This window comes from Herpailurus yagouaroundi, unplaced genomic scaffold (genome assembly GCF_014898765.1).
Source record: "Herpailurus yagouaroundi ecotype Mexico unplaced genomic scaffold, PumYag 100, whole genome shotgun sequence".
NCBI classification, from domain to species: Eukaryota; Metazoa; Chordata; class Mammalia; order Carnivora; family Felidae; genus Herpailurus; species Herpailurus yagouaroundi.
This window is the reverse complement of record NW_024412391.1, coordinates 38,940,271-38,968,204: the sequence shown is the minus strand read 5'-3', so window position 1 is coordinate 38,968,204 and position 27,934 is coordinate 38,940,271. Positions and strand designations below refer to the sequence as shown.

The 27,934-nt window shown below is 38.1% G+C and overlaps 1 protein-coding gene across 10 annotated transcripts in view; it reads left to right on the top strand.

Annotated features, from left to right (window-relative positions):
• BBS9 (Bardet-Biedl syndrome 9) overlaps positions 1–27,934 on the top strand; it is a 447,491-nt gene that overhangs the window by 12,562 nt on the left and 406,995 nt on the right. For 7 of the 10 annotated variants that reach the window (XM_040472285.1, XM_040472287.1, XM_040472283.1 and 4 more), the window contains exons 2-5: positions 4,677–4,797; positions 13,429–13,579; positions 15,962–16,026; positions 23,660–23,773. In XM_040472285.1, coding sequence (XP_040328219.1) covers positions 4,686–4,797; positions 13,429–13,579; positions 15,962–16,026; positions 23,660–23,773 — 442 coding nt within the window. In that variant the 5' untranslated portion in view covers positions 4,677–4,685. Of the gene's footprint in view, positions 1–4,676; positions 4,798–13,428; positions 13,580–15,961; positions 16,027–21,619; positions 21,643–23,659; positions 23,774–27,934 lie in introns of those variants that run through there. The other 3 variants (XM_040472289.1, XM_040472290.1, XM_040472291.1) reach the window with 3 other exon arrangements.

The window sequence follows — 27,934 nt, the reverse complement described above, 5'->3', positions numbered from 1 at the left end:
TTTCTTTCTTTCTTTCTTTCTTTCTTTCTTTCTTTCTTTCTTTCTTTCTTTCTTGTTGTTTGTTTCCTTAAACTGGTCATTGAAATAATATTATACTCACATAGAAGTTGCAAAAGTAGTGATTTCCTAATAATAACAGAACAATTATCAAACTACTAAATTGACATTTATACAATGCTATGACTAAACTATAAGTCTTATTTAGATTCACTAGGTTTTACATTACATACACTTTTCTTTTTGGAATATGGCTGAAAGAAATTAAAATTTATCCCATGAAACCACCACCAAAATCAGGGTACAGAACTTTTCCGTCATCTCAAAGAAATCCCCTTCTACTAGTCTGTTAAAGTCACACCCTCCCTTAACCCTGGCAACTGCTGATCTGTTTTCCATCAGTTTAATTTTGTCATTTTGAAAATGTTATAGAAATGGAATTATTTAATATGTGATCTTTTGGGATTGGATGTTTTTAAGACTTTTTATTTGTTTTGTTTTTTTATTTTAGAGAGATAGAGTGTGAGCACAAACGGGGGAGAGGCAGAGAGAGAGGGAGAGAGAAAATCTTAAGCAGGCTCCATGCCCAGTGAGAAGTCCTCTGCCAGGCTTAATCTTGAGACCCTGACATCATGACCTGAGCCGAAATCAGGATTCAGACACTTAACTGCCTGAGCCACCCAGGCACCCCTGGGATTGGGTGTTTTTTTCTTCACTCAGCATAATGCTCTTGAGATCCATCCAAGTTGTTGTTACTTCATTTAAAAAAATTGCTGAGTTTTATTCCATGGTAAGGCTGTACCATAGTTTGTTTATTCACACATTGAAGGACATTTGTTTCTTTTCTTCAATGTAGGTTTTAAAAAATATCATAAAAAGGGTAAAAACCATAGCAATGGCTAACGTTTATTGAGTGCTTATTTGTGCCAAGTGTTGTGCTAATAAAACCGTGTTCCTTTTTTCAAACTAAGTTTTTATTTTTTATTTTGAATTGTGAGAAAATATACATAACATAAAATTACCACCCTAACCACTTAAAAATATTTTTAAAGTTTATTTATTTATTTTTTGAGAGAGAGAGAGAGGAAGAGAGAGAGAATCCCAAGCAAGCTCTGCACTGCCAGCACAGAGCCTGACGTGGGGCTGGAACTCACAAATTGTGAGATCATAGCCTGAGCCAAAATCAGAAGTCAGGTGCTTAACCAGCTGAGCCACTCAGGCACCCTACTGTCTTAACTTTTTTATTTTTTATTTTTTTATTTTTATTAAAAATTTTTAAAACTATTTTTTAAAAAGTTTATGTATTTTGGGAGAGAGAGTGAGAGAGTGTGTGAACAGAGGAGGGGCAAAGAGAGAGGGAGAGAGAGAGAATCCCAAGCAGGCTCTGTGCTGTTAGTGCAGAGCCTGATGTGGGGGTTGAGCTCAAAAGCTGTGAGATCATGACCTGAGCCAAAACCAAGAGTCAGATGCTTAACTGACCGAGCCATCCAGGTGCCGCATCTTAACCATTTTTAAGTGTACAGTTCAGTAGTGTTAAGTACATTCACATTTTTGTGCAACCAGTCTCCAAAACTCTTCACCTTGTAAAACTGAATCTCTATACCCATCAGCTAAAGCTTCCCACTTCTCTCTCACCCCAACCCTGGCAGCCACCATTCTACTCTCCATGAATTTGACTACTCTAGGTACCTCATATAAGTGGAAACATGCAGTATTTGTCTTTTTGACTGGTTTATTTCACCTAACATAATGTTCTTAAGGTTCATTCATGTTGCATGTGTCAGAATTTCCCTCCTTTTTAAGACTGATAATACTCCATTGTATGTATATGCCACACTTTGTTTATCCACTCATCCACTGATGGACAACCCAACTTGGGTTGCCTCTACCCTTTAGATATTGTGAATAATGCTGCTGTGAACATAAGAGTGCAAATGTCTCTTTGAACTCCTGTTTTCATTTCCTTTGGATATATACCCGGAAGTAGAATGAGTGGATCATATGGTAATTTATATTTTTAATTTTTTGAGGAACCACCATACAGTTTCCATAGTGGTTGCACTATTTTAGATTTTCATCAACAATGCACAAGGGTTTCAGTTACTTCACATCCTTGCCAACACTTGTTATTTTCTGGGTTTTTTGTTTTTTGTTTTTTTTTGTAGTAGCTGTCCTAATGGGTGTGAGGTGGTATTTCATTATGTTTTTGATTTGCATTTCCCTAATGATTAGTGATGTTGAACATTGTTTCACATGCTTTTTGACCATGTAACTCTTCTTGGGTTAAATGTCTATTCAAGTCCTTTGCCCATTAAAACGTTTTTTGTTGATATTCATGAGTTCTTTATGTATTATGTATATTAATCATAATTATATAATTTGCAAATATTTTCTTCCTTTTCATAGGTTGCCTCTATGCATTCTTATTTATTCCTCTTTATTTTATAGATGAGGAAGCTGAAGTATGGGGAGTTTTGGTAACTCTTAGTAACCTGTCCTTGGTTTCTTGGTTTGTATGGAACATATATCCAAATTAACAGTGACCACCTCCGGAGTCTGTACTTTTCACCACTGCATGATTCTCAGCTAATTTCTTGGCCAACTTAAGGAAAGCAAGTGGTCTTGCTTTCTATGATTAACCTATGCGGAAGGCATACTTTAAGAAGCAGATTGATTTACACTTTTTATTTTTAATTTATTTGTAATGTTTATTCTAGAGAGAGAGAGAGACAGAGTGTGAAGGGGAGGGACACAGAGAGAGAGGGAGACACAGAATCTGAAGCAGGCTCCAGGCTCCAAGCTGTCAGCACAGAACCTGATGCGGGGCTTGAACCCAAGAATTGTGAGATCATGACCTGAGCCGAGTCAGATGCTTACCCGACTGAGCCATCCAGGAGCCCCTGATTTACATTAAAAAAAAAAAAAATTTTTTTTAATGTTTATTTATTTTTGAGACAGAGAGAGACAGAGTGCAAGTGGGGGAGGGGCAGAGAGAGAGGGAGACACAGAATCTGAAACAGGCTCCAGGCTCTGAGCTGTCAGCACAGAGCCCAATGTGGGGCTCGAACCCACGAACGGTGAGATCATGACCTGAGCCGAAGTCGGACGCTTAACCGACTGAGCCACCCAGGCGCCCCTGATTTACATTTTTTAAATGTATAGTTGATCCTCATTATTTGCAGATTCCATATTTGTGAGTTTACCTGTTTGCTAAAATTTATTTGTGATACCAGAGTCAATACTTATGGTGCTTTTGGGTCATTCATGGTCATACACAGAGTGGCAAAAAAATTTAAGTCACTTGACACACATGTTCCTGGAAGATATCAATCACAGTGATTCTTTGCCTTCTTGTTTCAGCTCTTATACTATAAATAAGTGTCCTTTTTGTGGCCTACTTAGTGCCATGTTTTCCACATCTTTGTTGTTTGGATTTGTTTGTTTATTTATATGCTCTGATTTTTGTTTAAAATCGTCCCCATATAAAATGCTTAAGTGCCGTGTAATGTTTCTAATTAGGTGCAAGAAGGCTGTGATATACCTTACAGAGAAAATACATGTATCAGATAAGCTTCCTTCAAATATATGAGTTATAGTGTTGCTGACTGTAGAGTTGAATGTTAATGAATCAACAGTATATTAAATAAAGTAGTTTTAAACAGAGAAACACAAAAAACAAAGTTATGTATTGATTGGTTGATGAAAAAGTTGTGACTAGAGGCTCACAGGAGCTTCTCTATTTCCCCTAGAGGCAATAGTTCAGTATTTACTAACTCAGTGTTTGCTGTGACCTTATAGAATGGAATGTCTTTATAAATAAGGAAAATTGACTGTATTTCCTATTATTTAAATCAGGGTAGCATGAAGGAAAGGCTTATTTATGTTGGATAAACGAACTTTCATAGAATCACAGGTTATGTGATGTTTGTGTTATAATTTGGGGTCCAGTGGGCATTCACATTCACCCATGTCAGTAACTTTGTGGTAGATGTTGCTGGTATACCCTTATTCTAGATGAGAAATCAAAGCAGAGAGAAGTTTTATGGGTTGCCAGTGTCACAGATGGTTAGTGGTATAGTGGTATAAATGCACCTATACCTGGTTTTCCTGGTTCTTTTTTGGTGTGCATTTTCGTCTTCCATTTTGCCTTTCTACAATTAGAATGGGGAAAGGGTGTGAATGCTTTTTGAGTCCTTGTAATATACTAGTTCCAGTGTTAGCCATTTGATATGTTTGACTTCATTTGCTTTTCTCAGCAACTCATTGTGGCATGAGATGATGCAGTCTTTTCAGTGACCAAACTGTAGGAAAATTAGGTATTTTGCTAAGGAATTATGTACTAACGAGTGCTATTAGAATTTGAATCTTGATCCTACAAAGAATATTTTTTTTGTTACTGTGTGTCATTGTCTACTACATGTCCCAGAAGAGAGAATTGGCCCAACATACACGTATAATTTTTCAGACTGACTCTCCAATGGCATTGTAAAATATTTGATTATGTTTCCAGCCATTTGATTTGTGGTTTCACATATGTTTGCAAAATACAAAATTAAAGTTAAATTCAGAAATGTTTTAGCATTGTCCAAGTTTAATTTGCTATGCCTTAAGAAATAATTAATTCATAATTCATGGTGTGAAGTAGATTTTTACTATAAATAAATGCTTTCTTTTTATAGTGAACGAAAATGTCTTTATTTAAAGCCCGGGATTGGTGGTCTACTGTTCTGGGAGAAAAAGAAGAATTTGATCAAGGCTGTTTGTGTTTGGCTGATGTTGACAATACTGGAAATGGACAAGGTAAGCAACTTATGGCCATGCATCTTGGAGCAAAGCTTTACAGAAATAAAATAAAAATGACTTCCTTTTAAAAAATGTACTTTATAGAATGTAAGTGAACTATAGAATTATGCCCTAATTTTTAAGGTAGTTTTCCTTATAAGTAATATTTAGGTAGCAGGCTAACAAGGCTAACAAAGATAGTTTTTACTTCTGTTTTGCTCTTTTTTTTTTTTTTTTTGATTTGTGTTGATTCTGTCATATTATTTGGAAGTAGAGCCACTAAAATATTTTAATTAATTAATTAATTTGAGAGAGAGAGAGAAAGGAGGCGGAGGGGCGAAAAGGGAGAGAGAGAATCTCTAGCAGGCTCCATGCTGTCAGCACAGAGCCAAACATGGGGCTCAATCCCATGAACTATGAGATTATGACCTGAGCCAGAATTAAGAGTCAGATACTTAACTGACTGAACCACCCAGGTGTCCCAAAATATTTTTAATTTTGAAATTTTTTAGAAATTGTTTTCAAGGAAAATTATATTTTCTTTTTTTTTACTGTTTATTTTCGAGAGACGAGACAGAGCACAAGTGAGAGGGGCAGAGAGAGAGAGAGACAGAGAGAGACAGAGAGACAGAGACATACATAATCGAAGCAGGCTCCAGGCTCCAGGCTGAGTTCTTAGTACAGAGCCTGACGCAGAGCTCAATCTCACAAACCGCAAGATCATGACCCAAGCTGAAGCTGGACGCCCAACCGACTGAGCCACTCAGGAGCCCCAGAAAATTCTATTTTCTAAAAGTTGAATCTGAAAGCCATTCATACCAGAATGGAAAAATTTTTCTAGTTCTATTGGATGGTAGAAAAAATAATTAAATCATTACTTTCATTTTCATATTATGATACTGAAAACAACATTCTGTCTTATTCTTATATCGATTTGCTCCTCTTTGCATCTTCATATTTTTTGAAGCAGTCTTTAAAACATTTTAGTTCTATGTCATTGCTATTTGGAAATTGTATTATTATTATTATTTTTAAAATTTTTTTTTTTTTTTTTTTAGAGAGGGAGCGAGAGCATAAGCTGGGGAGAGGGGCAGAGGGAGATGGAGAGAATCTTAAGCAGACTCCATGCTGTATGGAACTTGACATGGGGCTCGATCCCATGATCATGGGATCATGGCCTGAGCTAAAATCAAGAGTCTGACGCTCAACTGGCTGAGCTACGCAGGTGCCCCTGTTTTAATGATTATAGTCATGAGCTTTTTCTTTTCTTTTTTGTAATCCAGATAGTCATTAGCTTTTTAAAAAACTTATTATAATCATTCTTTTGTTCAGTGTTTATAAATATTGTCCCCTTACATTTTTTTGTTATTTTATTTCCCTTTCCTGTAACAAAAACAATAGAATCTTGGGGACAAGGTAAAAGGAGAAAAAATTTTTTTTTTAATTTACATTTTAGTTAACCTACAGTGCAATATTTGTTTCAGGAGTAGAATTCAGTGATTCATCACTTATATACAACACCCAGTGCTCATCCCACTATGTGCCCTCTTTAATACCCATCACCCATCTAGCCCATATCCCACCTATCTCCCTCCACTAATCCTCAGTTTGTTCTCTGTCGTTAAGAGTCTTTTGTGGTTTGTTTCCCTCTCTCCTCCTTTTTTTCCCCCTGAAAGAAGAAAATTATATTGACAAAGAAGAATGGGAGGTACTAAGCTGTACTGAGCACCCAAATTATTTCTAAGCAAAATCTGGGCCCTGCCCTTCCACTGATAGGATATGGGAAAGTCTTCTACTCAGAGGGTGTTCTGAGAGTTTCCTCAAACATTATGAACCTTATCTCCTGCCTGTTTGTTAAAACTTATGATTCCTTTATTATTTGGCAGCATAGAATGCTGAGACTACAAAAATATATGCCATAGAGAACAATTTCAAACTCATTTATGCCCAAACTATCTGAAGCTCAACTTGGTTGGAAACTATCCTGATTGATTGCCTTAATAGGCTACTGTTCACTCATTTCTTTTAGAGCTCTTCACTGAGGTGCCACCAGTGGGTTACCAGCTACTAGTTTGCTTCTTCCCAATTTTTGGCCAGCTGTGAGCAGTTCCCTCTGTTTTCCCAAGGATACAATACAAAAATAATTTCCTGTGTGTGTCCCACATAGGAAAAAAAAATCCCCAATTATTATTTCTCAAAACTTGGACCACCAGCATTATCATATTCTGGGGGTGATTATTATATATAAAGATTTTCTATTTCACCTATATAAAATCCTATAAGGTCATGTTTCCTGGAGGGAGGTGGATTACAGGGGGGTGTAGGTATCTGCATTTTTTTTTTTCAACGTTTATTTATTTTTGGGACAGAGAGAGACAGAGCATGAATGGGGGAGGGGCAGAGAGAGAGGGAGACACAGAATCGGAAACAGGCTCCAGGCTCCGAGCCATCAGCCCAGAGCCTGACGCGGGGCTCGAACTCACAGAGCGCGAGATCGTGACCTGGCTGAAGTCGGACGCTTAACCGACTGCGCCACCCAGGCGCCCCAGGTATCTGCATTTTTGACAAGCTCCATTGTTGAATGGTGGTACACTACAGTTGAATAATTATTGTTGATCTTAGGGAGTGGAAGGTAGATGAGAGCAGTTTGGGACATGCTCTGTTTGAGAAAGGAATGTCTAGTAGGCAGAATAGAGGTAGTGATTTTGAGGTGAGCCGTATGCTGGTTGTATTTGAAACCCTGGAAATGCATGAAAATGCACAGGGAAAGAAGGTGGAATAAGGGGGCAGGAACCTTAGGACCATAACCTTTAGCATACAAGCATTAAAGGGGGAGGTTTGGGAAGGGTAGATAGTAATAGATTCTGAGAAAGGCAGGCAGAGAGGAAGGAGAACCAGTTGGGCTGGTACCTGGGAGGCAAGGTTTAGTGACATGAAGACTGAAGTTTCCACGCCATTTAGCAGCAAGTAGTTCATTAGTGTTCTTGGTGAGGGTGGATGAGTGGGCACAATGGTGACAAAATCTAGATTTGTAGTGAGAGAAGGAGTGGAAGGTGCGGAAGACTGCACGTTAATGGCTCTTTAAAGAAACTTAGCTGTGAAGGGAAGAAGGGAGGATAATAACTGGGGGGCAGCGTAGGGTAAGGAGAAGTGGGAAAAATTCAGTGTATGGCATGGAGGATATAATAGAGCAGGGACGGGACACCTGGCTGGCTCTGTAGGTGGAGTGTGTGATTCTTGATCTGGGGATTGTAGGTTTGAGCCCCACGTTGAGTGCAGAGATTACTTAAAAGTAAAATCTTAGGGGCGCCTGGGTGGCTCAAGTCGGTAAGCGTCTGACTTTGGCTCAGGTCATGATCTCGTGGTCTGTGAGTTCGAGCCCCGCGTCGGGCTCTGTGCTGACAGCTCAGAGCCTGGAGTCTGTTTCAGATTCTGTGTCTCCCTCTCTCTCTGACCCTCCCCAGTTCATGCTCTGTCTCTCTCTGTTTCAAAAATAAATAAACATTAAAAAAATTTTGTAAAAAAAATAAAATCTTAAAAAAAATAGAGCAGGAATTCAGAGAAGATAGAGATGGGATCAGGTGTGCAGAGGGAAGAGTTACCCTTAAACAGGTGTGAGCACTTTTTTTTTTCACTGTGACAGAAGGCGAGAGGGTAAGAATGGATACAGATGAAGAGAAATTTGCAGGTCAGGTCGGGAGGTTGAAACAGTAATGACCCCTACTTTCTTTGGGGTGATCAGAGAGTGAAAAGATGGTATTAGGCATCTTGAAATCATTGTAGGCAAAGCCAACTTGATATATAGAAGGATTCCTTCCTAAGTCTTGAGATCCCTGTTGAAATCGGACACCATGCATTTAAAGTGTTTTTCTGAATTCAAGATTCCGACTCGTGAGAGAGGTAGTGAGAGTGAGGCTGAGAGGGAGACTCTGAGTGGGTCAGCTTAGGTTTCATGCCAGCCTGTGGTCAGGCAGGAGAGTTAGTTTCCTGTAAGAATCCTGAGTAGAAAACATAGGGCTGACAGAAAAATAGCTACTATGTTTATCTTTTAGCTACTCAGCATTGATACCTCACCTGTGGCAGCTGTCCCCATATAACTAACTGCACAAGCATGTGTTCCTACCCATCTGCAGTGGGAGATAAACCATGTGCACCTGCTGCTTCAGAGACACTTTCAGGGAGCCCTGGCTCTGCAAAAGTCCAGGATCTTTGGGTGATATCCCTTTCTCTTGTCATTGAGTCATTACCATGTTCCAATATTCGGCCTTTAGACTAAGTGGTATGTATGTACAATCTGTGTTCAAAACCTATACGAAAAGAAGAGAAAGAAAAATTTTAAAAATTAAGATTAAGGAGTAGAAAAAATTGTATGGTAACTTAAAGAAGTCATAATGGGGAAATACCTTCTGTTTTGTGTCTGGTCACCAGGCTATGTAACTATGCTTTTTCTTTTCTTTCTTTTTTTCTTTTTTTTACCTTTGACCAGCTGATTAGGGCTCTTGGTCTTGAGTGGAGATCAAGGAACTGGAGAATTGGTGTAGGCCTTCATTCCTGAGGGATCTAGAACACTAATGCTCGCCTGAAGAGGATTGTAGTAGTTTCATTTATTGCTGCTCCCGATAGTATGGGTGAGGGTCCTTGGAGATTCCTGGGTTTCACTCAGATTTCTTTCAGTCCTATTTGGCTGTTAAGAGGTGATGAGGTAGTCCTGGTTCCTGCAGATTGGGTTGTGGCAGTACATTTAAAGATAAATGCCTTTTCTTGTCAGGTGAAAGCCATCTGTTTCTGTTGTTCTGTGTTTACTGGAAAGGAAAAAATGCATTATTAAGATCTAGAACTGTATTCAAGCAGATGAGTCGTATCAGTTGGCTCCAAGAAAAGATAAGATGTGGAATAATAGAAGAAATTGGGATTGCCAATTTATACAGATCAACCCTAACTCTTTCTATAAGACCCATTAGACTTCAATATTGGCACATTTGGTTATAGAACATGGATGTGATGGGAATCACCACATGTGCATATTGAAGCTTTTTGGCACTGAATTTTGGAAACTACCCCAAATCAAGCCTAGGAGTGGTATTGCTTTTGATTTTCTCCCTAACTGGGAGATAGAGTTCCAGTGGTTTCCATAGAGCTGTCCCAATATAATATCCCCCATGTAAATGTTGGGGAACCAAATGGGTGTTCTACTGTTTTCTGTGGAAATAAATTTCCTTTATTTAAAATCTAAAAAATTTTAATGTTTATTTATTTTTGAGAGAGACAGAGAGACAGAGAACAAGTGAGGGAGGGGCAGAGAGAGGGAGGGAGACACAGAATCTGAAGCAGGTTCCAGGCTTTGAACTGTCAGCACAGAGCCGGACGCAGGGCTTGAACTCATAAGCCATGAGGTCACGACCTCAGCCGAAGTCGGATGCTCAATCAACTGAGCCACCCAGGTGCCTGCAATACATATCATTTAGACTCTCAGAAACTGGGTGAGAGAAATCATAGGCTGGCTTTGCTCTCTCACTGGTTGAACTAAGTTAAAAAATTCATTTATTACCGAGTCTCCATAATTAGAAACAATAGTATATTTCTGGGCTTTGAGAGTTAGTAGTAACTTGAGCCAATATTCATCATTCTCACACAATTTAGGTATTTCCCTTCCCTCAGTGCACCTGAATAAATGACTATTGGTCCTGTAAGGAAGGATCTGAGGAAAATTTATATTAGGCATGTGTGGTGTTATAGCAACATCTATACACTGTGTTGTCTTTATTCAAGGGGCTGTGAATCTGTAAATTGACTTAAGTGTGGAAATGAGTGAGATGCCATGACTGTCTATATGGTGGCTTGAGTTAGTCCTCTTTTTCATGGACCTAGAATATTTTTAGTTATAGATTTCAAAAAAAAGACTTGAGTTTACATTTTTTTTTCAACATTTATTTATTTTGAGAGAGAGAGAGAGGCAGACAGAGCACGAGTGGGGTAGGGACAGAGAGAAAGGGAGACACACAATCTGAAGCAGGCTCCAGGCTCTGAGCTGTCAGCACAGAGCCTGATGCGGGGCTTGAACCCACAAACCTTGAGATCATGACCTGAGCCGAAGTCGGATGCTTATCTGACTGAGCCACCAGGTGCCTCCCAAAAAACTTGAGTTTAATAAACATGTTATACGACATTCTTACAATTGAATACTACTTGGTAATAAAAAAAATAAGTGAACCACTGGGAAAAAAAGGGTTTTAATGAGTTGCCTATTCATTTCATTCCTGGGTATCCCATTAATCATAGTTAGAAATTAGACTATTACCGGAGATCTGGTTACTATAAAAGTCCTGCTGTTTTAATTATCATACTTACACCTTTTGATTTTAGGGGTTAAATTGTCGTTATGTGGGCTTTGCCATCCTGCCTTCCTTTTATCTCTGAAGATAGGGCTGTGTTGAAGTTGAATCTTGGTTATTTAGTGCGTGAAATAGGGATTAGGGCATGGTGGGATACATAGCAAGCTCAGTGGGGGAGTGTTTTAGAAAAGTTTGGAGGTTTAAGTATATCCAAGACTTTGCCAGTAACTCATTATGTAACATTGTAGTCCCCCTCTTTCTGATGAATGTCTTTACTCTTTTTTTTTTTTGGTGGGGGAGAGAGGCAGAGGGAGAGGAGAATCTTAAGCAGGCTTCACACTCAGTGCATAGCCTGACTCGGGGCTCAATCCCATGACCCTGGGTCCTGACTTGAGCTGAAACCAAGAGTTGGACTCTCAAACTGACTGAGCCACCCAGGCATCCCTGTCTTTACTTTTATGCAGGAAACCTGAAGAGACTGTGAACCCACTTGTTACTGTAACTTAAAACCTATAGAAGCAATCCTTGAATTAGATTCTTAGTGGTTAAGCCCCACTGATGTTAAGAAGTGAGAAGTTCTTTCTGCAGCGTCCCAAGGACCCAGAGTTTTATTCTTTACATTGAGATGGGAATTTTGAGGTTTAAACCTATCATTCTCTTATTTTAACTTATCCAGTGCCTTTATAAAAGCCATCTTATATATGGTTTGGCATTCCTTCTTCCTGTTCAGTTGGCCTAGGCCAACAGCTATCCAGTCCACTAGAGTGCCACCTGCAATGGGCACAGAGTCTTAGATGCCCATTAACTGGAGGTGTTAACTTGATTGGCCATTCTGTCAATGTGTACAGTGTCTTTTAACCCTGTTTACAATGTGAACAGGAGTCTTACTGCTTTTGTGCCCCAACTCAGCTAAAGAGCCAATTTCCAAATATCCCTGTAGGAATCGATACCTGCAATTTATTCTCTGCTGCCAATTTTTAAAAATCTATTATTATTATTATTATTATTTGGCCATAGGTTACAGGAAACAGCTATGGTAAATACAAATGAAAAGGGATTGGAGTAAGAGTGACATAGATCTTCCAAATGCAGGAGGAGTTGAATTGGCCAAGCCTTAGTGGGGGATGGGAACAGCATGGCTCTAGAGACTTTGTAGACCTCCAGGGGGCTGCCATCAGATCATCGAGCAGCAGATTCCTGGTGTCTCTATTCAGGATTGAAATTCCCAGGATAGTACCTCTCTCATTGGGTTATTATGAGGATTTAGTGAGTTAGTACATAAAAGAACTTACTTAGACCATTGCTTGGCACATAATAAACTCTCAGTAAATAAGTATATAGAACTCTTAAGTAGATGAGAAAAAGACAATATTCTATACTAATACAGCACTTTCAAAACCCAAAGTATTAGTTTCCTAGAGCTGCTATAACAAAGTACCACAAATTGAGTGGCTTAGAGCAACAGAAATTTATTCTCTGACAGTTTTTAGAGGCTAGAAGTCTGAAATCAAGGTGTTGAAAGGGCCATCCTATCCCTAAAGCCTCTGGGATCCCTCCTTGCCTCTTCCAGCTTCTGGTAGTCCTAGGCATTCTTTGGCTTGTGGATGTATCTTTCCAATCTCTACCTCCATTGTCACATGATCATCTTCTGCTTGCATGTCTTCACAGGACATTCTTCTTCCCCCGCCATCTCTACTTCCTTTTCTTGTAAGAGAGTCCTATTGCACACCTAATTGAGTGTGACCTCATCTTAACTTGATTACATCTTCAAAGACCTAATTTCCAAATAAAGTCATGGATACTGAGGGTTAGGACTTCAATATATCTTTTTTGGGGGACACACTTCAACCCACAACACCTATCTTAACCATTTCTCCCTCTTGTGTCCAAGTGTAGACTTTGTTAATCAGAGCACTCTACCTAGTGAGGCCTCAGAATCCTTTTTACAACCAGCTGTAGAGTTGATACTCTATGATGAAATCAGTTTACAACCTTATACTAGTCTTTTGTAAAAGGACTTACTTTGACTGAGTTAAATTATAAACACTGACACCAAAGCAAGGCTTAGGAAAAACATGTAATATGTTAGTATGTGTGAATATTGGTGATATAAAAAAATTCTTTTTGAAAAACTATGTTATTAACATAAGTTCATTTTAATTACATCATCTGTTGGCAGATTGGCCATTGTATATGAAACAAGACTTGATTGTTTAATTTTTAAATTTCTTTTTTAGACATTAGAAAGTTTATTTCCAAAGAAATTTGTTGGTAATGTTTGTTTCTTCTTATATCTTTAAAAAAAATCTCTCCACAGATAAAATAATTGTGGGTAGCTTTATGGGATACCTAAGAATCTTTAACCCCCATCCTGTAAAAACAGGAGATGGCGCTCAAGCTGAAGATATGCTTCTAGAAGTGCATCTACGAGATCCAATACTACAAGTGGAAGTAGGAAAGTTTGTTTCGTAAGTACAGCCCACTAATCCTGGCATTTTATCTTACTTAGAGTGTCATTTCCCCACTGTGTCATTTTTGTGGATTCTTAAATGAAAAAAAGACCATCTATGAGTTAATATATTTTTTGGATATTTTTACCTGGGTGTGTGTTCCTCATGTACTGAACTTTTTTTTTTTTTAATATGGAAAACAGCACATTTAAGAGAATAATTTAGGAATTTTTTTTTTTTTATAGAAACAGACTAAGATCCCTGACACATCAGAGGTTTAAAGGAAAAGAGAGAAGCTTTTGAAAATAACCAAATAAAGAAATAGAAAGTAATCACTTACTTAAAGCACTAATTGTACAGATTATATAAATGTCTGTTTAAATAATTAGACAAAGTAGCAGTTTGGTATTTGGTAAATAACTTTGAAGCTTTAAAGTCAATTAGTACTTATTTGGTGTAGAAAGGTCCTTAGTTTCTTTTGTTTAATTTTTAAATTAAATTAGTTAATTTACTTTTGAGAGAGAGAGAACATGCGTGTGCACAAGTCAGGGAGGGGCAGACAGAGAGAGAGGGACAGGGGATCTGAAGCAGGCTCCATGCTAACAGCAGAAAGCCCAATACAGGACTTGAACTCATGAACTATGAGATCATGACCTGAACTGAAACCAGATGCTTAACCAAATGAGCAACCTACGTACCCCTATCTTTCCATTAAAAAAAAAAAAATGTTTATTTATTTTTGAGAGAGAGGCAGAGCGTGAGCGAGGGAGGGTCAGAGAGAGAGGGAGACGCAGAATCCGAAGCAGTCTCCAGGCTCTGAGTTGTCAGCACAGAGCCGGAAGCAGGGCTCGAACCCACAAACAGCGAGATCATGACCTGAGCTGAAGTCAGACACTTAACCGACTGAGCCACTAGGCGCCCCTTTCTTTTCATTTTTTAAAAGAATGAAGTGCTGTTATAATCATTCTGTTCAGTAGTTCCAAGTAGGGCTGTTATCTACATGGTCACTTGTTGGAAGAGAGGTTAACATTAATGAGTGGATACTGAACTGGCATTAATTAACTAGTACTATTTCATTAATCTTATCTATACGATGTGATCTGTATTTAAAGATAAGGAAACTAGCTAGAACTCAGAGCTTTAGGTCACACAGCCTGGATTCAAGACCCAGGTCTATCTGACTCCATACTCTATTACCTTTCCATGACATCATGTTCTTTTCCTGTGCATGGTAGAAAAATTGTTTTGAGTGTTCAGGGCAATAAAATTTTTTTGAAGTCAATATTGAATATGTGATAATTGTATATATTTGCATTTTCTGGTAGTAGAGTGAATGGTGAGCATTTATATTCATTATAATGATATTTTTCAGGTATTATCTAATAGAATTTATATTTTGTAAATGAGAGACTAACACCCTGAAAGGTTAAATGATTACACGGATACCAAGGTGCAGAGTCAGGACCCCACTCCAGGTCTTCAGATTTCAATTATAGTTCTTTTAGTTTAGAACAACCAGAGTCTGTATCAGAGGTCATGCCTTGGAGGACTGCTTGCAGATGTGTTTTAAATTTAAAAGAGTTGCTGATATTTAAGAACCAGGGATTTCACATAAAATCCCTGCTTTCTTGCTTTTCTTGGGGAAAAAAAAAAAAGTGGAGATTTGGCCACAAGCCCAGAACTGAGTGGTGGTTGCTTCCTTTAGTCAGGCCCCACTCTGCAGTGGACCACACCATTTACACTCTTCACTCATTTCCATCTACTGACCTGACCCTTGAAGACTGGATTTAGGATTTCTAGACTGTATTATGTCTTGGAAACTAGTTGATAGAGGCTGAGAAGTATATTGGTGACAGTGGCAGTTTAGTCCAAACTGACATATTTTCAGTGCCTTTAATAAAATTTCTGAGCTGGAAGTGACTTATACCATTTACTGATAATGATTAGCATTCTGTAGTGCTTTATACTTTACAAAGTAGTATCACATGATTTCATTTCATTTAATTGAAATGTCTTATTTTCCAGGATGGGAAACAGGTTCAGAAAGATTAACGTACTTGCCCAAGGTCACAGGTTAGTTAGCCAGAGAGACAGGTCCAGAACTTGGATCTCTGTATTATGAGAGAGCACTCATGAAGCGGCCTCTGCTTCTACTTTTTCTTGGAGGCTCTATTGGCTTCAACTGAAGGAAGTTCCATGAGGCAGAGTCCTTGAGCCTCTGGGGTTGCCAAAGTGGTGTTTGTTGTTACATTTATTTTTCAGTTTCTAATATTATCTAGTAAGTTTTTAGTTAACTGATTATAGACTGTGGTTATAATCTCTTTTTAAAAGTATTTTGTATCTTTTTGGGTTACATCTGAAGTTAACATTTAAACTTTTAAAACTGTTCCTATTTTTCAGAGGTACTGAACTGCTTCATTTGGCTGTGTTGCATTCTAGAAAACTTTGTGTCTACTCTGTCTCAGGTAAGAAACATTTTTTTCTAATGTAGAATTTGTATTAAAAATGGCTTCTTAATATAAGAATAGATGCTTGTTTATGTTCACTTGCTAGAGAACACAAAACATTTGGTTGAAGATTTTCTTATCTTGGTTAACATTTTCCCTTGTTCATTTATTTTTTCAGGTTCTTAGGCTATTGCCTTTTTTTTTTTTTTTTTTTAATTTCTAGTAGAAGGTTCCTTATAATCTCCTTCCCAGGAATTGTGTCCAGGATTGCCCATGACTATTGGGGCCAATTCTGTATTCTTAGGACACTTGAGTGTTTTAAAAGACTTTTGTTTATTTTTTTATTTAGGTATAGTTGGAGCTCAATGTTACATCAGTTTCAGGTGTACAGCATAGTGATTTCACTTCTCTGTATGTTATGCTATGCTCATCACAAGTGTAGCTACCACCTGTCACCATACAATGCTATTACAAGATCATTGACTATATTCCTTATGCTGTACCTTTTATCCAGGACACTTGAGTCTTAAGAAATGTTCAATAGCAACAACAAACTTCATTAGGTGCTGAGTCATAATGGTTTAAATTACCTTTTCTTCGGTGAACCTCAAGTGTTGTCTCTTTACACTTCAAATTTCTTGGCTTTTGGTTGTTTTTACTCAGCCTGACCTGAAGGCACTTATTTGAGGCTTAATCAGATTTCATTCCCTAACATTTTTCTGTGGGTACAAGTATGATAGTTAATTGTAGTTTGGTTTTAGCACTTTGATTCTTACTAAATATGAAAGGTAACTTTAAAAAATTTTGTTTTAGTTATTAGATAAATTTTAGTTCAGGCTGAGTTACTTTAATAGATATCAATATTGGGGAAATTTTTTATTGGCACAATAAAGCTAAGTCTCTATGGGTCTATTCCTTATACAAGAAGTGTTCTTTGGAGTTTGCTGTAAAATTTAGCTTTAGGATTTGGATTTTTCACACTCATTCTCTTTATTTGGGCTTTATTTATATTTTGCATTTAATTTGAGTAATGATTTATATTTATTGTCACTGAGCTGGATATTCTTTTTTTTTTTCTGGGTTAGTATTATTATTATTATTTTGGTTTCAGGAGAATTCAGTGATTCATTACTTACGTACAACACCCAGTGCTCATCACAACAAGTGCCCCCTTTAGCCCACTACCCATCTAGCCCATCTCCCACCCACCTCCCTCTGTCAACCCTCAGCTTGTTCTCCGTCATTAATAAGAGTATCTCTTATGGCTTGTTTCCCTCTTTTCTCTCCCCCCCCCCATATGTTCATTTGTTTTGTTTCTTAAATTCCACATATGAGTGAAATCATATGGTATTTGTCTTTCTCTGACTGATTTATTTTGCTTAGCATAAGACATTCTAGCTCCATCCACGTGGTTGCAAATGGCAAGATTTCATTCTTTTTGATGGCTGAGTAATATTCCAGTGTGTGTGTGTGTGTGTGTGTGTGTGTGTGTGTGTGTGTGTGTGTGTATACATATATACCACATCTTCTTTATCCATTCATCAGTTGATGGACATTTGGACTCTTTCCATAGTTTGGCTATTGTTGATAGCACTGCTAGAGATGTTGGGGTGCATCTGCCCCTTCAGATCTGTATTTTTGTATCCTTTGGGTAAATACCTGATAATGTAATTGCTGGATCATAGGGTGGTTCTATTTTTAATTTCTTGAGGAACCTCCATATGGTTCTCTAGAGTGGCTGAACCAGTTTGCCTTCCCACCAACAGTGCAAGAGGGTTTCCCTTTCTCCCCATCCTTGCCAACACCTGTTGTTTCTTGTGTTGCATATTTTGCCATTCTGACAGGTGTGAGGTGGTATCTCACTGTGGTTTTGATTTGTATTTCCCTGATGATGAGTGATGTTGACCATCTTTTCATGTGTCTTTTAGCCATCTGAATGTCTTCTTTGGAAAAGTGTCTATTCATGTGTTCTGCCTATTTCTAAATTGTATTATTTGTTTTTTGGGTGTTGAGTTTGATAAGTTCTTTATAGATTTTGAATACTAATCCTTTATCAGATATGTCTATGTCATTTGCACATATCTTCTCCCATTCTGTAGGCTGCCTTTTAGTTTTGTTGATTATTTCCTTCACTGTGCAGAAGCTTTTTATCTTGATGAAGTCCTAATAGTTCATGTTTGTTTTTGTTTCCTTTGCTTTCAGTGACATGTCTGATAAGAAGTTGCTATGGCTAAGGTCAAAGATATTGCTGCCTATGTTCTCCTCTAGAATTTTGATGATTTCCTGTCTCGCATTTAGGTTATTCATCCATTTTGAATTTATTTTTGTGTATGGTATAAGGAAGTGGTCCAGTTTCATTGTTCTGCATGTTGCTGTCCAGTTTTCTCAACACTATTTGTTGAAGAGATTGTCTTTTTTTCCATTGGATATTCTTTACTGCTTTATTGAAGCATAGTTGACTATATAGTTGTAGATCCATTTCTGGGTTTTCTATTCTGTTCCACTGATCTATGTGTCTGTTTTTGTGCTACAAAAACAGTAGCATACTGTCTTGATGACTACAGCTATGTAATATAGCTTGAAATCCAGAATTGTGATCCTTCCAGTTTTGTTTTTCTTTTTCAGGATTGCTTTGGCTATTTGGTGTCTTTTGTGGTTCCATACAAATTTTAGGATTGTTCTAGCTCTGTGAAAAATGCTGGTGGTGTTTTGATAAGGATTGCTGAGCTGGATATCCTAAAGCAGTGTCTTTTTGGGGTTGAAGGTCTGTTAGCTTTCTAAGGCAAGCTTGATAACCTGGCATATGGTGTATGGTAGGCATATGTTGACTGCACAAGTGAACTAATTTCTGGGTGGGGCTGAGGTAATTGGTAGTGGCTCTTTATTACTCTGTTATTTTTCTTCTTCCTTCTTTTTTTTCCCTTCTGTTACCACTATCATTTTCTTTTCCACTTTTTTGTTTACATCAAAAGCCCAATATAGTACCTCTCTGTGTCATTGGTAAACCGCTCCCATTGGTTTCATGGTAACAGATGTTGTTCTTCCTAGTGATAGGGCAAATATTTAGTTTTCCAGAGTAAATGGAGAAGATGTGATATAGGTTACTTTATTACATGAATCTAGTTATTTCTCCGTTAACTGTGAGGTGATACTATTAACTGGGTTACACAGGACATGGAACAGAGGAAGTTGCACGCAATTATCGCTGAATACTTCCAGGGAATTGGTCCCTTCTGAAGGCTCTAAGAGGGCAGGAGAGGGAAGGATCCTACAAACTAAAAATTGGGTAAGACTCTTGGTCTTCTCTGGTCCCATTTGAACGATGGCTCAGAAAGTCAGAAGCTTTTGAGTTTCCCTGGGGTGTAAGGCATAGATTAGTGATAAAATGTGTGTTCATCAAAAAGGCCTGCTTAAAGAAACTGGCATGTTTGGTCACAACTTGTTTATGAGACATTGATATTTTCCTTCAAATTAGTGTTGAAAATGAAAGTTATTTGTCACGGGAATGGTGATTTTTATTGCTCTTTTATTCTTTGTATTTGTTTACAACCTTTGTATACTCTAGGGACAAGGAGTTCTCCAAACAACGTTCCCTTATGCCCCATCTCACTTCCCTTTTCTGTCTCTCATTTCTTCAGTCTCTTATTATATTCGGAAGCTGACAGTTTGTGTATTTTTTCTGACTTGGCTTAAATTGAGAAGCAGAGAAGTTAATGTTTTTGTTCTCTTGAATATGTTTCTTGAAGTTCCAGACTGAATTTTTACTTAGATTTTACTGTAACAGGGGAAGCATAAACATTTTTTAGTTTAAGTAAAACCACTGCTGTCAACAGATGAAAGTATTAGCTGAACTTGACATGCTCATTCTCAACTGTCTCTTCCCCACATATTTCTTGTTTTCTTTCATGTGCTGTGTGCTTCTAAAAAAGATTTGAGACAAACTAGGGGAGACCTTCTGGACACACCAAACAACCTTCATAGTCAGAGGCTGCTGTGCTGACTTCTTTTTGGAGGGTGATATGTCATCAAATGCATGCTTAATGTAGAGAAATAGCAAGGTCTTGCTGAGCTGAAGTTAGCCCATCTTATCATACTTTGGTAAAGGAAAAGCATCACATAGCCTCTCAGATTCCTTTCTGATGGGCTTCAGTTTCTAAATAAATGGTTACAGATGTGTGAGCTTAAGTCATCCTGATGATGTCCTCTTAAATATTCTTTTCCAAATATTGTGTACTTCTTTTTTTTTAAAGGTTTTTTTTTTTTTAATGTTTAATTATTTTTGAGTGAGAAAGAGAGCATGAGCGGAGCAGAGAGAGAGGGAGACACAGATCCGAAGCAGCCTCCAGGCTCTGAGCTGTCAGCACAGAGCCCGATGTGGGGCTTGAATCCATGAACCACGAGATCATGACCTGAGCCAAAGTTGGACACTTAACCGACTGAGCCACCCAGGCGCCCCAAATATTGTGTACTTCTCATCAAGTAATTGCTAAGCATTTGATGTATTTATAGAATTTTAATGTTTGCTGTGATTGAAAAAAAAAATGTGGTTTTTTACTTTTGATAGCCTTCTATAATCTAATTTGATTATTTAACACAGTGAACCTTTTAATTGTCTCTGTAATGGCTTTTATTTCATTTAACTTCATTAGATTCCTCGGCGGTTATCTAAAATTGCACCGAAAACTGTAGTTGGTGGCCTTTGATTTTTGCAGAGAAATTTTTTTTTTTTAATTTCTTTTTTTCAACGTTTTATTTATTTTTGGGACAGAGAGAGACAGAGCATGAACGGGGGAGGGGCAGAGAGAGACGGAGACACAGAATCGGAAACAGGCTCCAGGCTCCGAGCCATCAGCCCAGAGGCCGACGCGGGGCTCGAACTCACGGACCGCGAGATCGTGACCTGGCTGAAGTTGGACGCTTAACCGACTGCGCCACCCAGGCGCCCCTCTAGAGAATTTTTTGTTTAAATTTTTTTTTCCAACATTTATTTATTTTTGGGACAGAGAGAGACAGAGCATGAACGGGGGAGGGGCAGAGAGAGAGGGAGACACAGAATCCAAAACAGGCTCCAGGCTCTGAGCTGTCAGCCCAGAGCCCGACGCGGGGCTCGAACTCAACGGACCGCGAGATCGTGACCTGGCTGAAGTCGGACGCTTAACCGACTGCGCCACCCCGGCGCCCCGAGAATTTTTTGTTTAAATCAAATCTTCTTTAAACAAGGCCAACTGCATCAATGTTCTGATACTCATTTACTTTCTAATTGCTGAAACTTTATGTTAATTTTAGCTATAAGTAGACTATAGATACTATACTCAGTCTGTATATCCCAGAACAAAGCCTGTGTAAGTTATTTTAATCTTGTATCATTGATACTTCTCTAGGAAAAAGTGGTCAGAAATTTTAGATTTTTCAGATACTACCTTTATTTCAAAGTAGTATCTAAGGAAGATAAATTGTCTTTTGTTCTCCATAGTTGCACTATTAAGTTTGAGAGTGCTATTACCTGAAAATTGAAAATTACCAATGCCTTTGCAGCTTTTTCAGAACACAAATCCTAGTGTCATTTTATGCCAAGTTTGTGAAGTATTGATTGCTGACCCCTGTGTTCACTGACCGTTCAGCTAGTAGGCATGTGTAAGTGCATTCCTTACTCAGAGGGGTTGATCTGGTTTTAGGTATAGGATGAAATTTGTAATTTCTGTAGAGACAAACCAAATGTTTCTAGGAACTTCTGTTTCTGGTTTCTTGGAGGCTAGACCTCTCCTTAGGTTGGGGCTGTGAGTTATTTAGTGTGTTTTTCTTTTTCTTTGGCCCATGTGGTTGTGATTACCCCTCAGTTTCCCTGGACCTTACTGATTTTGCTGCCATCTAGATTCCACAAAGCTTTCATCTCCTATCAGGGTTAGCTGGCAAATTTGAGTCTTTTTCTTTGTTTCTTGTTCTGTTGGTTTGTTAGGTCTGTTGTTGCCATTCTCAGGGGCATAGATCTGAGTAGAAGTGATTTTTCTCCATGAAATCCTCCCTTATTCGTTTTCTCTTTCAACCCTTCACCTTCCAAATGAAGAAGCCAGGTTGAGAAAGATGGAGGTGGAAATGATGTTTTTGATGGCTGGTTTATTTAGGGAAATTGTCATTAGCTTACCAAATTTTTTGAAAGTTTGAAAGTTGTGAAATGGTGGACAACTAAGTACCAGGATATATAGTGCTAACTCTAATAAAGACTTAGTTTGAGTACTTTGTCCTTTATCAGCCGTGTGATTTTGGGGGAAATTTCTCAAACTGTTTTTGAACTTAGTGTGCCTGACTTCTAAAATGGAAATAGAAATATTTTGGTACTTACAACCTCCATGTACATTGGTAAATCCTTTTGGGCAAGAACAAATAAATGCTCATGTATAAATATGTATGCACATACGTACATACAGACATATTCTTAGATTGTTTTCCTGATCTACTATCCAGTTTGGGGACTGCTTTATATTTAAATTTTTTCTTTAAATTTTCCATTTTTGAATGAAAGACAAAGATGCTTCTTAATGGAAACAGTTGCATTCTGAATCTTTTTTCTTTCTATCACCTCTTTTAACTGTAATGTTCTTGCCTGATTACTGGGGTATAGCTCCAACTGTAATTCTTTTTTTTTTTTTTTAATTTTTTTTCAACGTTTATTTATTTTTGGGACAGAGAGAGACAGAGCATGAACGGGCGAGGGGCAGAGAGAGAGGGAGACACAGAATCGGAAACAGGCTCCAGGCTCTGAGCCATCAGCCCAGAGCCCGACGCGGGGCTCGAACTCACGGACCGTGAGATCGTGACCTGGTTGAAGTCGGACGCTTAACCGACTGCGCCACCCAGGCGCCCCCTCCAACTGTAATTCTTAATGGAAACAGTTGCATTCTGAATCTTTATTCTTTCTATCACCTCTTTTAACTGTAATGTTCTTGCCTGATTACTGGGGTATAGCTCCAACTGTAAACTACTCTAGAAAACCTAACAACCACAGTGTAAAATATGGATAAAGAATCTTTTCAAACTTGGAAAGAAATAGAGAGTGAATATAGCACATACGATCTATTAAATGCAGAGAAAGTATTTCTCTTTGTTTTGAAGGAGATTCTTCACAGTCTTCAAATAAAACTTATTATCCTATTGTTAAGGCAAACTTAGAATATCTCTTCATTAAATTAGAATATACTGTACTAGGGGCTTGAGTATTTTGAGAGTTTGGACAGGAAACTGAATTGCTTGAAAGTGTGGGGAATTTTTCCTAAGACACTTTGAATCATGACTTTGCTCTATTGTTTAAGTATAAGGAGCTTAACCTCATTTATTTCGGAACTGAAATTGGATGGTTTTGTTTTTATTTAAATAATTACACTTTACTCAGATAAAATGGAAATAGATAATAAATGTCATCCATGGTAGTATTTCATCTAATGATGTAATCTAGCCAAGACTTAAATTGTTTTAACTGTGCTGGCACTCTATATCATCAGTGTGCTAATTGTTTGTAATACATATTGTTTTAGTACTTTTTCATTTTAAATTTCACTGAAATTGAATTACTTAGAGATGGTATAGAGGATGAGAGGAAATTAATACTTTTAATGTAAACAAATAACAAAGCAATTCTTTAATTTTTCCTCCTTAGGAACCTTGGGTAATGTGGAACATGGGAACCAATATCAGATCAAATTAATGTATGAACATAATCTTCAGAGAACAGCCTGCAATATGACTTATGGATCATTTGGTGGTGTAAAAGGTAATTTGCATTAATCTTGAGTATGCTATTGCAAGTACCAGATTTTGGGTTTTGGCCATATAAAAATGGAGGATCACGAGGTATGAAATCTCAGAGTTAAACATAGTTTATTGAAACCCCTATATTCAAATAGTTAAGCAAAATAACGAGGAAAGAAAACATTAAACAACAAATGTGTTTGATTTTCACATAATCATTTTTATATGGTCTACAGAGATATTTCTAAAAGTGTCTTTTCATCAAATTTTGTCTTCATATCATGAGCTGACTGAAACTGAGGTTTTTTGGGTAAGCTGTGTGATTGCCTCTCTCAGTGGAAGAAGGGGTTAATCTCACTGATAGAGTCCCTCTCCTACTTGTGATAGGCAGGGTGAAGCTGCAGAAAGAACACTCTCCCCACCTCACCCACTTCCAGGGCCACAACCAGGGTTGTGCTGGTGGTTGTGCTGGTTGTGCACGAGAGCACCTGGACTAAGGATAAGTGGAGACTGAAATGCAGACCTGATCCTGCTCATCAAGCCATGTGCCTTGGCCAGGAATAAACCTCTCCAGAGGAGGTGTGCCTTTTTAAATTTCACAACAGCATTATATTTACCAGTGGGGTTGGGTTCCTCCCACCTTGGGGGTATCTTTTTCTAAGTAGCATGCAGCCACATACAGCCTGCCCACCCTAATCCCAGAACTTCCTGAGTTACTAGGGCTTGATGCTTGCTTGGGTACACTGTTACTGTTGGCACGGGAGGGTTTTTATTTACCACCTAGCTCCTCTCACTTCACTGTGACAAGGTCATAGAGAAGCTGCTGGTACTGGAGTGAGAACAGGAAACCAGGTAGTGACACTTACCTGTGTGGTTTTGTGTGTGTGTGTGTGTGTGTGTGTGGCACCTGTGGAACATGAACTAGGGATTTCATAATATTTTAGCTCTTTCTGAGCTCATATTTTTTATGAGTTTATTGTTTAATCATTGTATTAAAAATGATCTATGTTAGATCTGTCTTTAGTGATGTGAAAAAAACAACTATTTTGGAAGTATCCTTCATTTGTGTGAATTTACTTCTTTTCATACATAGAGGTAAAGGTGAGGAAGAATGAATTTGAGCATATCAATTAACAGGAATATTTCAGGTGGTGGTGTACAAATAAATATTTTGCATAAAGTGATATGAAACAAAACACTTGGCTGGATTGCAGAATTGCTTAAGTTGAGTAATAGGAATGTTTGGATTGTTTAAGGAATATGGAAGATGTCCACAGTTGGATGAAGAGGGGAAAGAGCTATAATTTGATGAGAGGCTAACTTTTATCAGTGATGTATCCCTTCCTAACCTCAGCTGTTAGAACTGATTTTCACTGTTATTTAACATTTATTTATTTTTGAGACAGAGAGAGACAGAGCATGAACGGGGGGAGGGTCAGAGAAAGAGGGAGACACAGAATCCGAAACAGGCTCCAAGCTCTGAGCAGTCAGCACAGAGCCTGACGCGGGGCTTGAACTCATGGACCACGAGATCATGACCTGAGCCGAAGTCGGACGCTTAACCAACTGAGCCACCCAGGCGCCCCTTCACTGTTCTTTAAACAAGATGTCTGACATGATCAAGGGACCTAGGTCTCTATTGTTTAATAAATTGTTTCAATTACTTTCCTCCTACTAAATCTTTTTTTTTTTTCCTACTAAATCTTTAAAAGACAAATTGCTAAATTCTCTGCATCGGGGGTCCAAAACATTACGATATGATAAAAAAGTGCTTTGGCTAAATGAAAGTTTTAATTTTTTTGATAGCAACAAGACAATTCTTTAAAAAAATTTTTTTTTAACATTTATTCTTTTTTGAAAGGCAGAGAGAGACAGAGCGTGAATGGGGGAGGGGCAGAGAGAGAGGGAGACACAGAAACAGAAGCAGGCTCCAGGCTCTGAGCTGTCAGCACAGAGCCTGACACGGGGCTCGAACTCACGGACCATGAGATCATGACCTGAGCTGAAGTCGGCCGCTTAACCGACTGAGCCACCCAGGCGCCCCAACAAGACAATTCTTTAGACCACAAATCAAATGTTATATCGATTGCACTGTATTTTTTTTAAAATCAGATCAAGTTAACCCAATTAAAATAAAGTTTTAAATAAGCAAAAAAGGGATTCCTTGCTTTTGTGTGACATTTTTGCTGGATTTAATAATGGTCTTCCAAAGTAACGATAGTTGCTACTAGTTTAGAAACGAATGTATGACTTTGTGCTTATATGATACCTCTCTTAGTTCTTAAATTATGCCTTACACTTAAAAAATACCTTTTGAGGGGTGCCTGGGTGGCTCAGTCCATTGGGCATCTGACTTTGGCTCAGGTCATGATCTCTCGGTCCATGAGTTTGGGCCTCGTATTGGGCTCTGTGCAGATAGCTCAGAGCCTGGAGTCTGTTTCAGATTCTGTGTCTTCCTCTCTCTCTGCCCCTCCCCCGTTTATGCTCTCTCTCTGTCTCTGAAAAATGAAGAAATCTTAAAAAAATTTTTAAAAAGTACCTTTTGAAAAAACAGGATATTCTGACATGCTTTACTTTCCTATGGTTAAGCAGATCCTTTCACAGTTTGAAACAAAGAAATGTCTGAGTAGCAGAATTAGATATTCCATTTAATGGGTTTGAAACACTTATGTAATATCACTGAGGCATCTACAAGAAAATATGAAAAAATAGTGGGGTTGGTAAATTAGTAAAAATTAGCCATATTGGGAGGTTGGCAGAGGTAATAGGGGGTTACTATTAATGGGTACAAGATTTCTTTTTGGGATGATGCAAATGTTCCAAAATTAGATTATGCTGATGGTTGTACAGTTCTGTAAATATCCTAATTACTTAAGCTGTATACTTTAAAGAGGTGGTATATAAAATGTATCTCAATAGCACTGTTAAAAAAATTAGCCATGGGATAAAATCTGATGCTAGAGAGGTGATAGTACAGTCTGTATATCCTATATATGTAAAATGACACAACACTCTTAAAGGAGGTTGGTTATTGAGAACCACGAAAATATTCTTGGATGCTGATATGTGACTTACAGGGACGTATATTGGGAAATGATCCAAAGTATAGAAAATAGAAAAATCATATCAAGTTACCATATATTTATTTCTTTCCTCTTTTTGTCATTCCTGCCTTCCTTTTGTGTGTGTATGTGTGTGTATGTATATGTGTGTGTGTGTGTGTGTGTGTGTGTGTGTGTGTATATAAATTAGAACTGGTCTAAATGAGTAATAGGGGAGAATGACTAGTTAAGTTTTGATGCATAGATTTAGTGGGTAATTATGAAGTTACTAAGATTGCTGAATTGTACAACTTTGTACATAATTCTTTGTCCACATTTCTCATTATTTCCTTAGGATAGAATGTGGAAGTGGAGATTGAGTCAGAAGGTTATATAATTTTTTTTCTCAATCTGAAAACTCCCCCCAGCAAATATGATATAAATAAATTGTAAAAAGTACAGAACTTAAAAGGAAGAAAGTAAAAGTGACTCCAAGGTATTCACATTTCAAAACGAAGCCCATTTTCTAAGCCTGTCATAACTGTGTGTGCCTAATATGCACTTTTCCAGGATTGAGTGGGTCAATCTTTTAATTTGAAAACCTCCCTAGAGTTGATCTGAATTTAAAAAAGGAAACTTAAAAAAATTTTTGTCTTCTATCTTCCTCTGTATTTAAGATGCCTTCTTGTGGAATTTAGTTGTGGAATCATGTCAGTAGTCCTCAAGAAAGGAATTAGGCAAGAAGAAACCCTGGCCCCATTTTAAACAAATGTGTTTATAAGGTATGGGAAGGCAGAGTGAGTTTATTTTGCATGTGCACCAGAATAAACTACCACTAGATGGCAGTCCTGTACAACCTTGGACTTTAGTTGGTTCCTCCTTTAAATAAAGTATGCTGAGATCACCAATGGAGGAATTTTGAGCCCAAATAATACTTTGTCTTTTATTAAAAATAAATGTAACTTCTGGGGCGCCTGGATGACTCAGTCCGTTAAGCATCCGACTCTTGATTTCGGCTCAGGTCATGATCTCATGGTTCATGAGCTCAAGCCCCAGTTGGGCTCTGTGCCTTCAACACAGAGCCTGCCTGGGATTTCTCTCTCTCTCTCTCTCTCTCTCTCTCTCTCTCTCTCTCTCTCTCT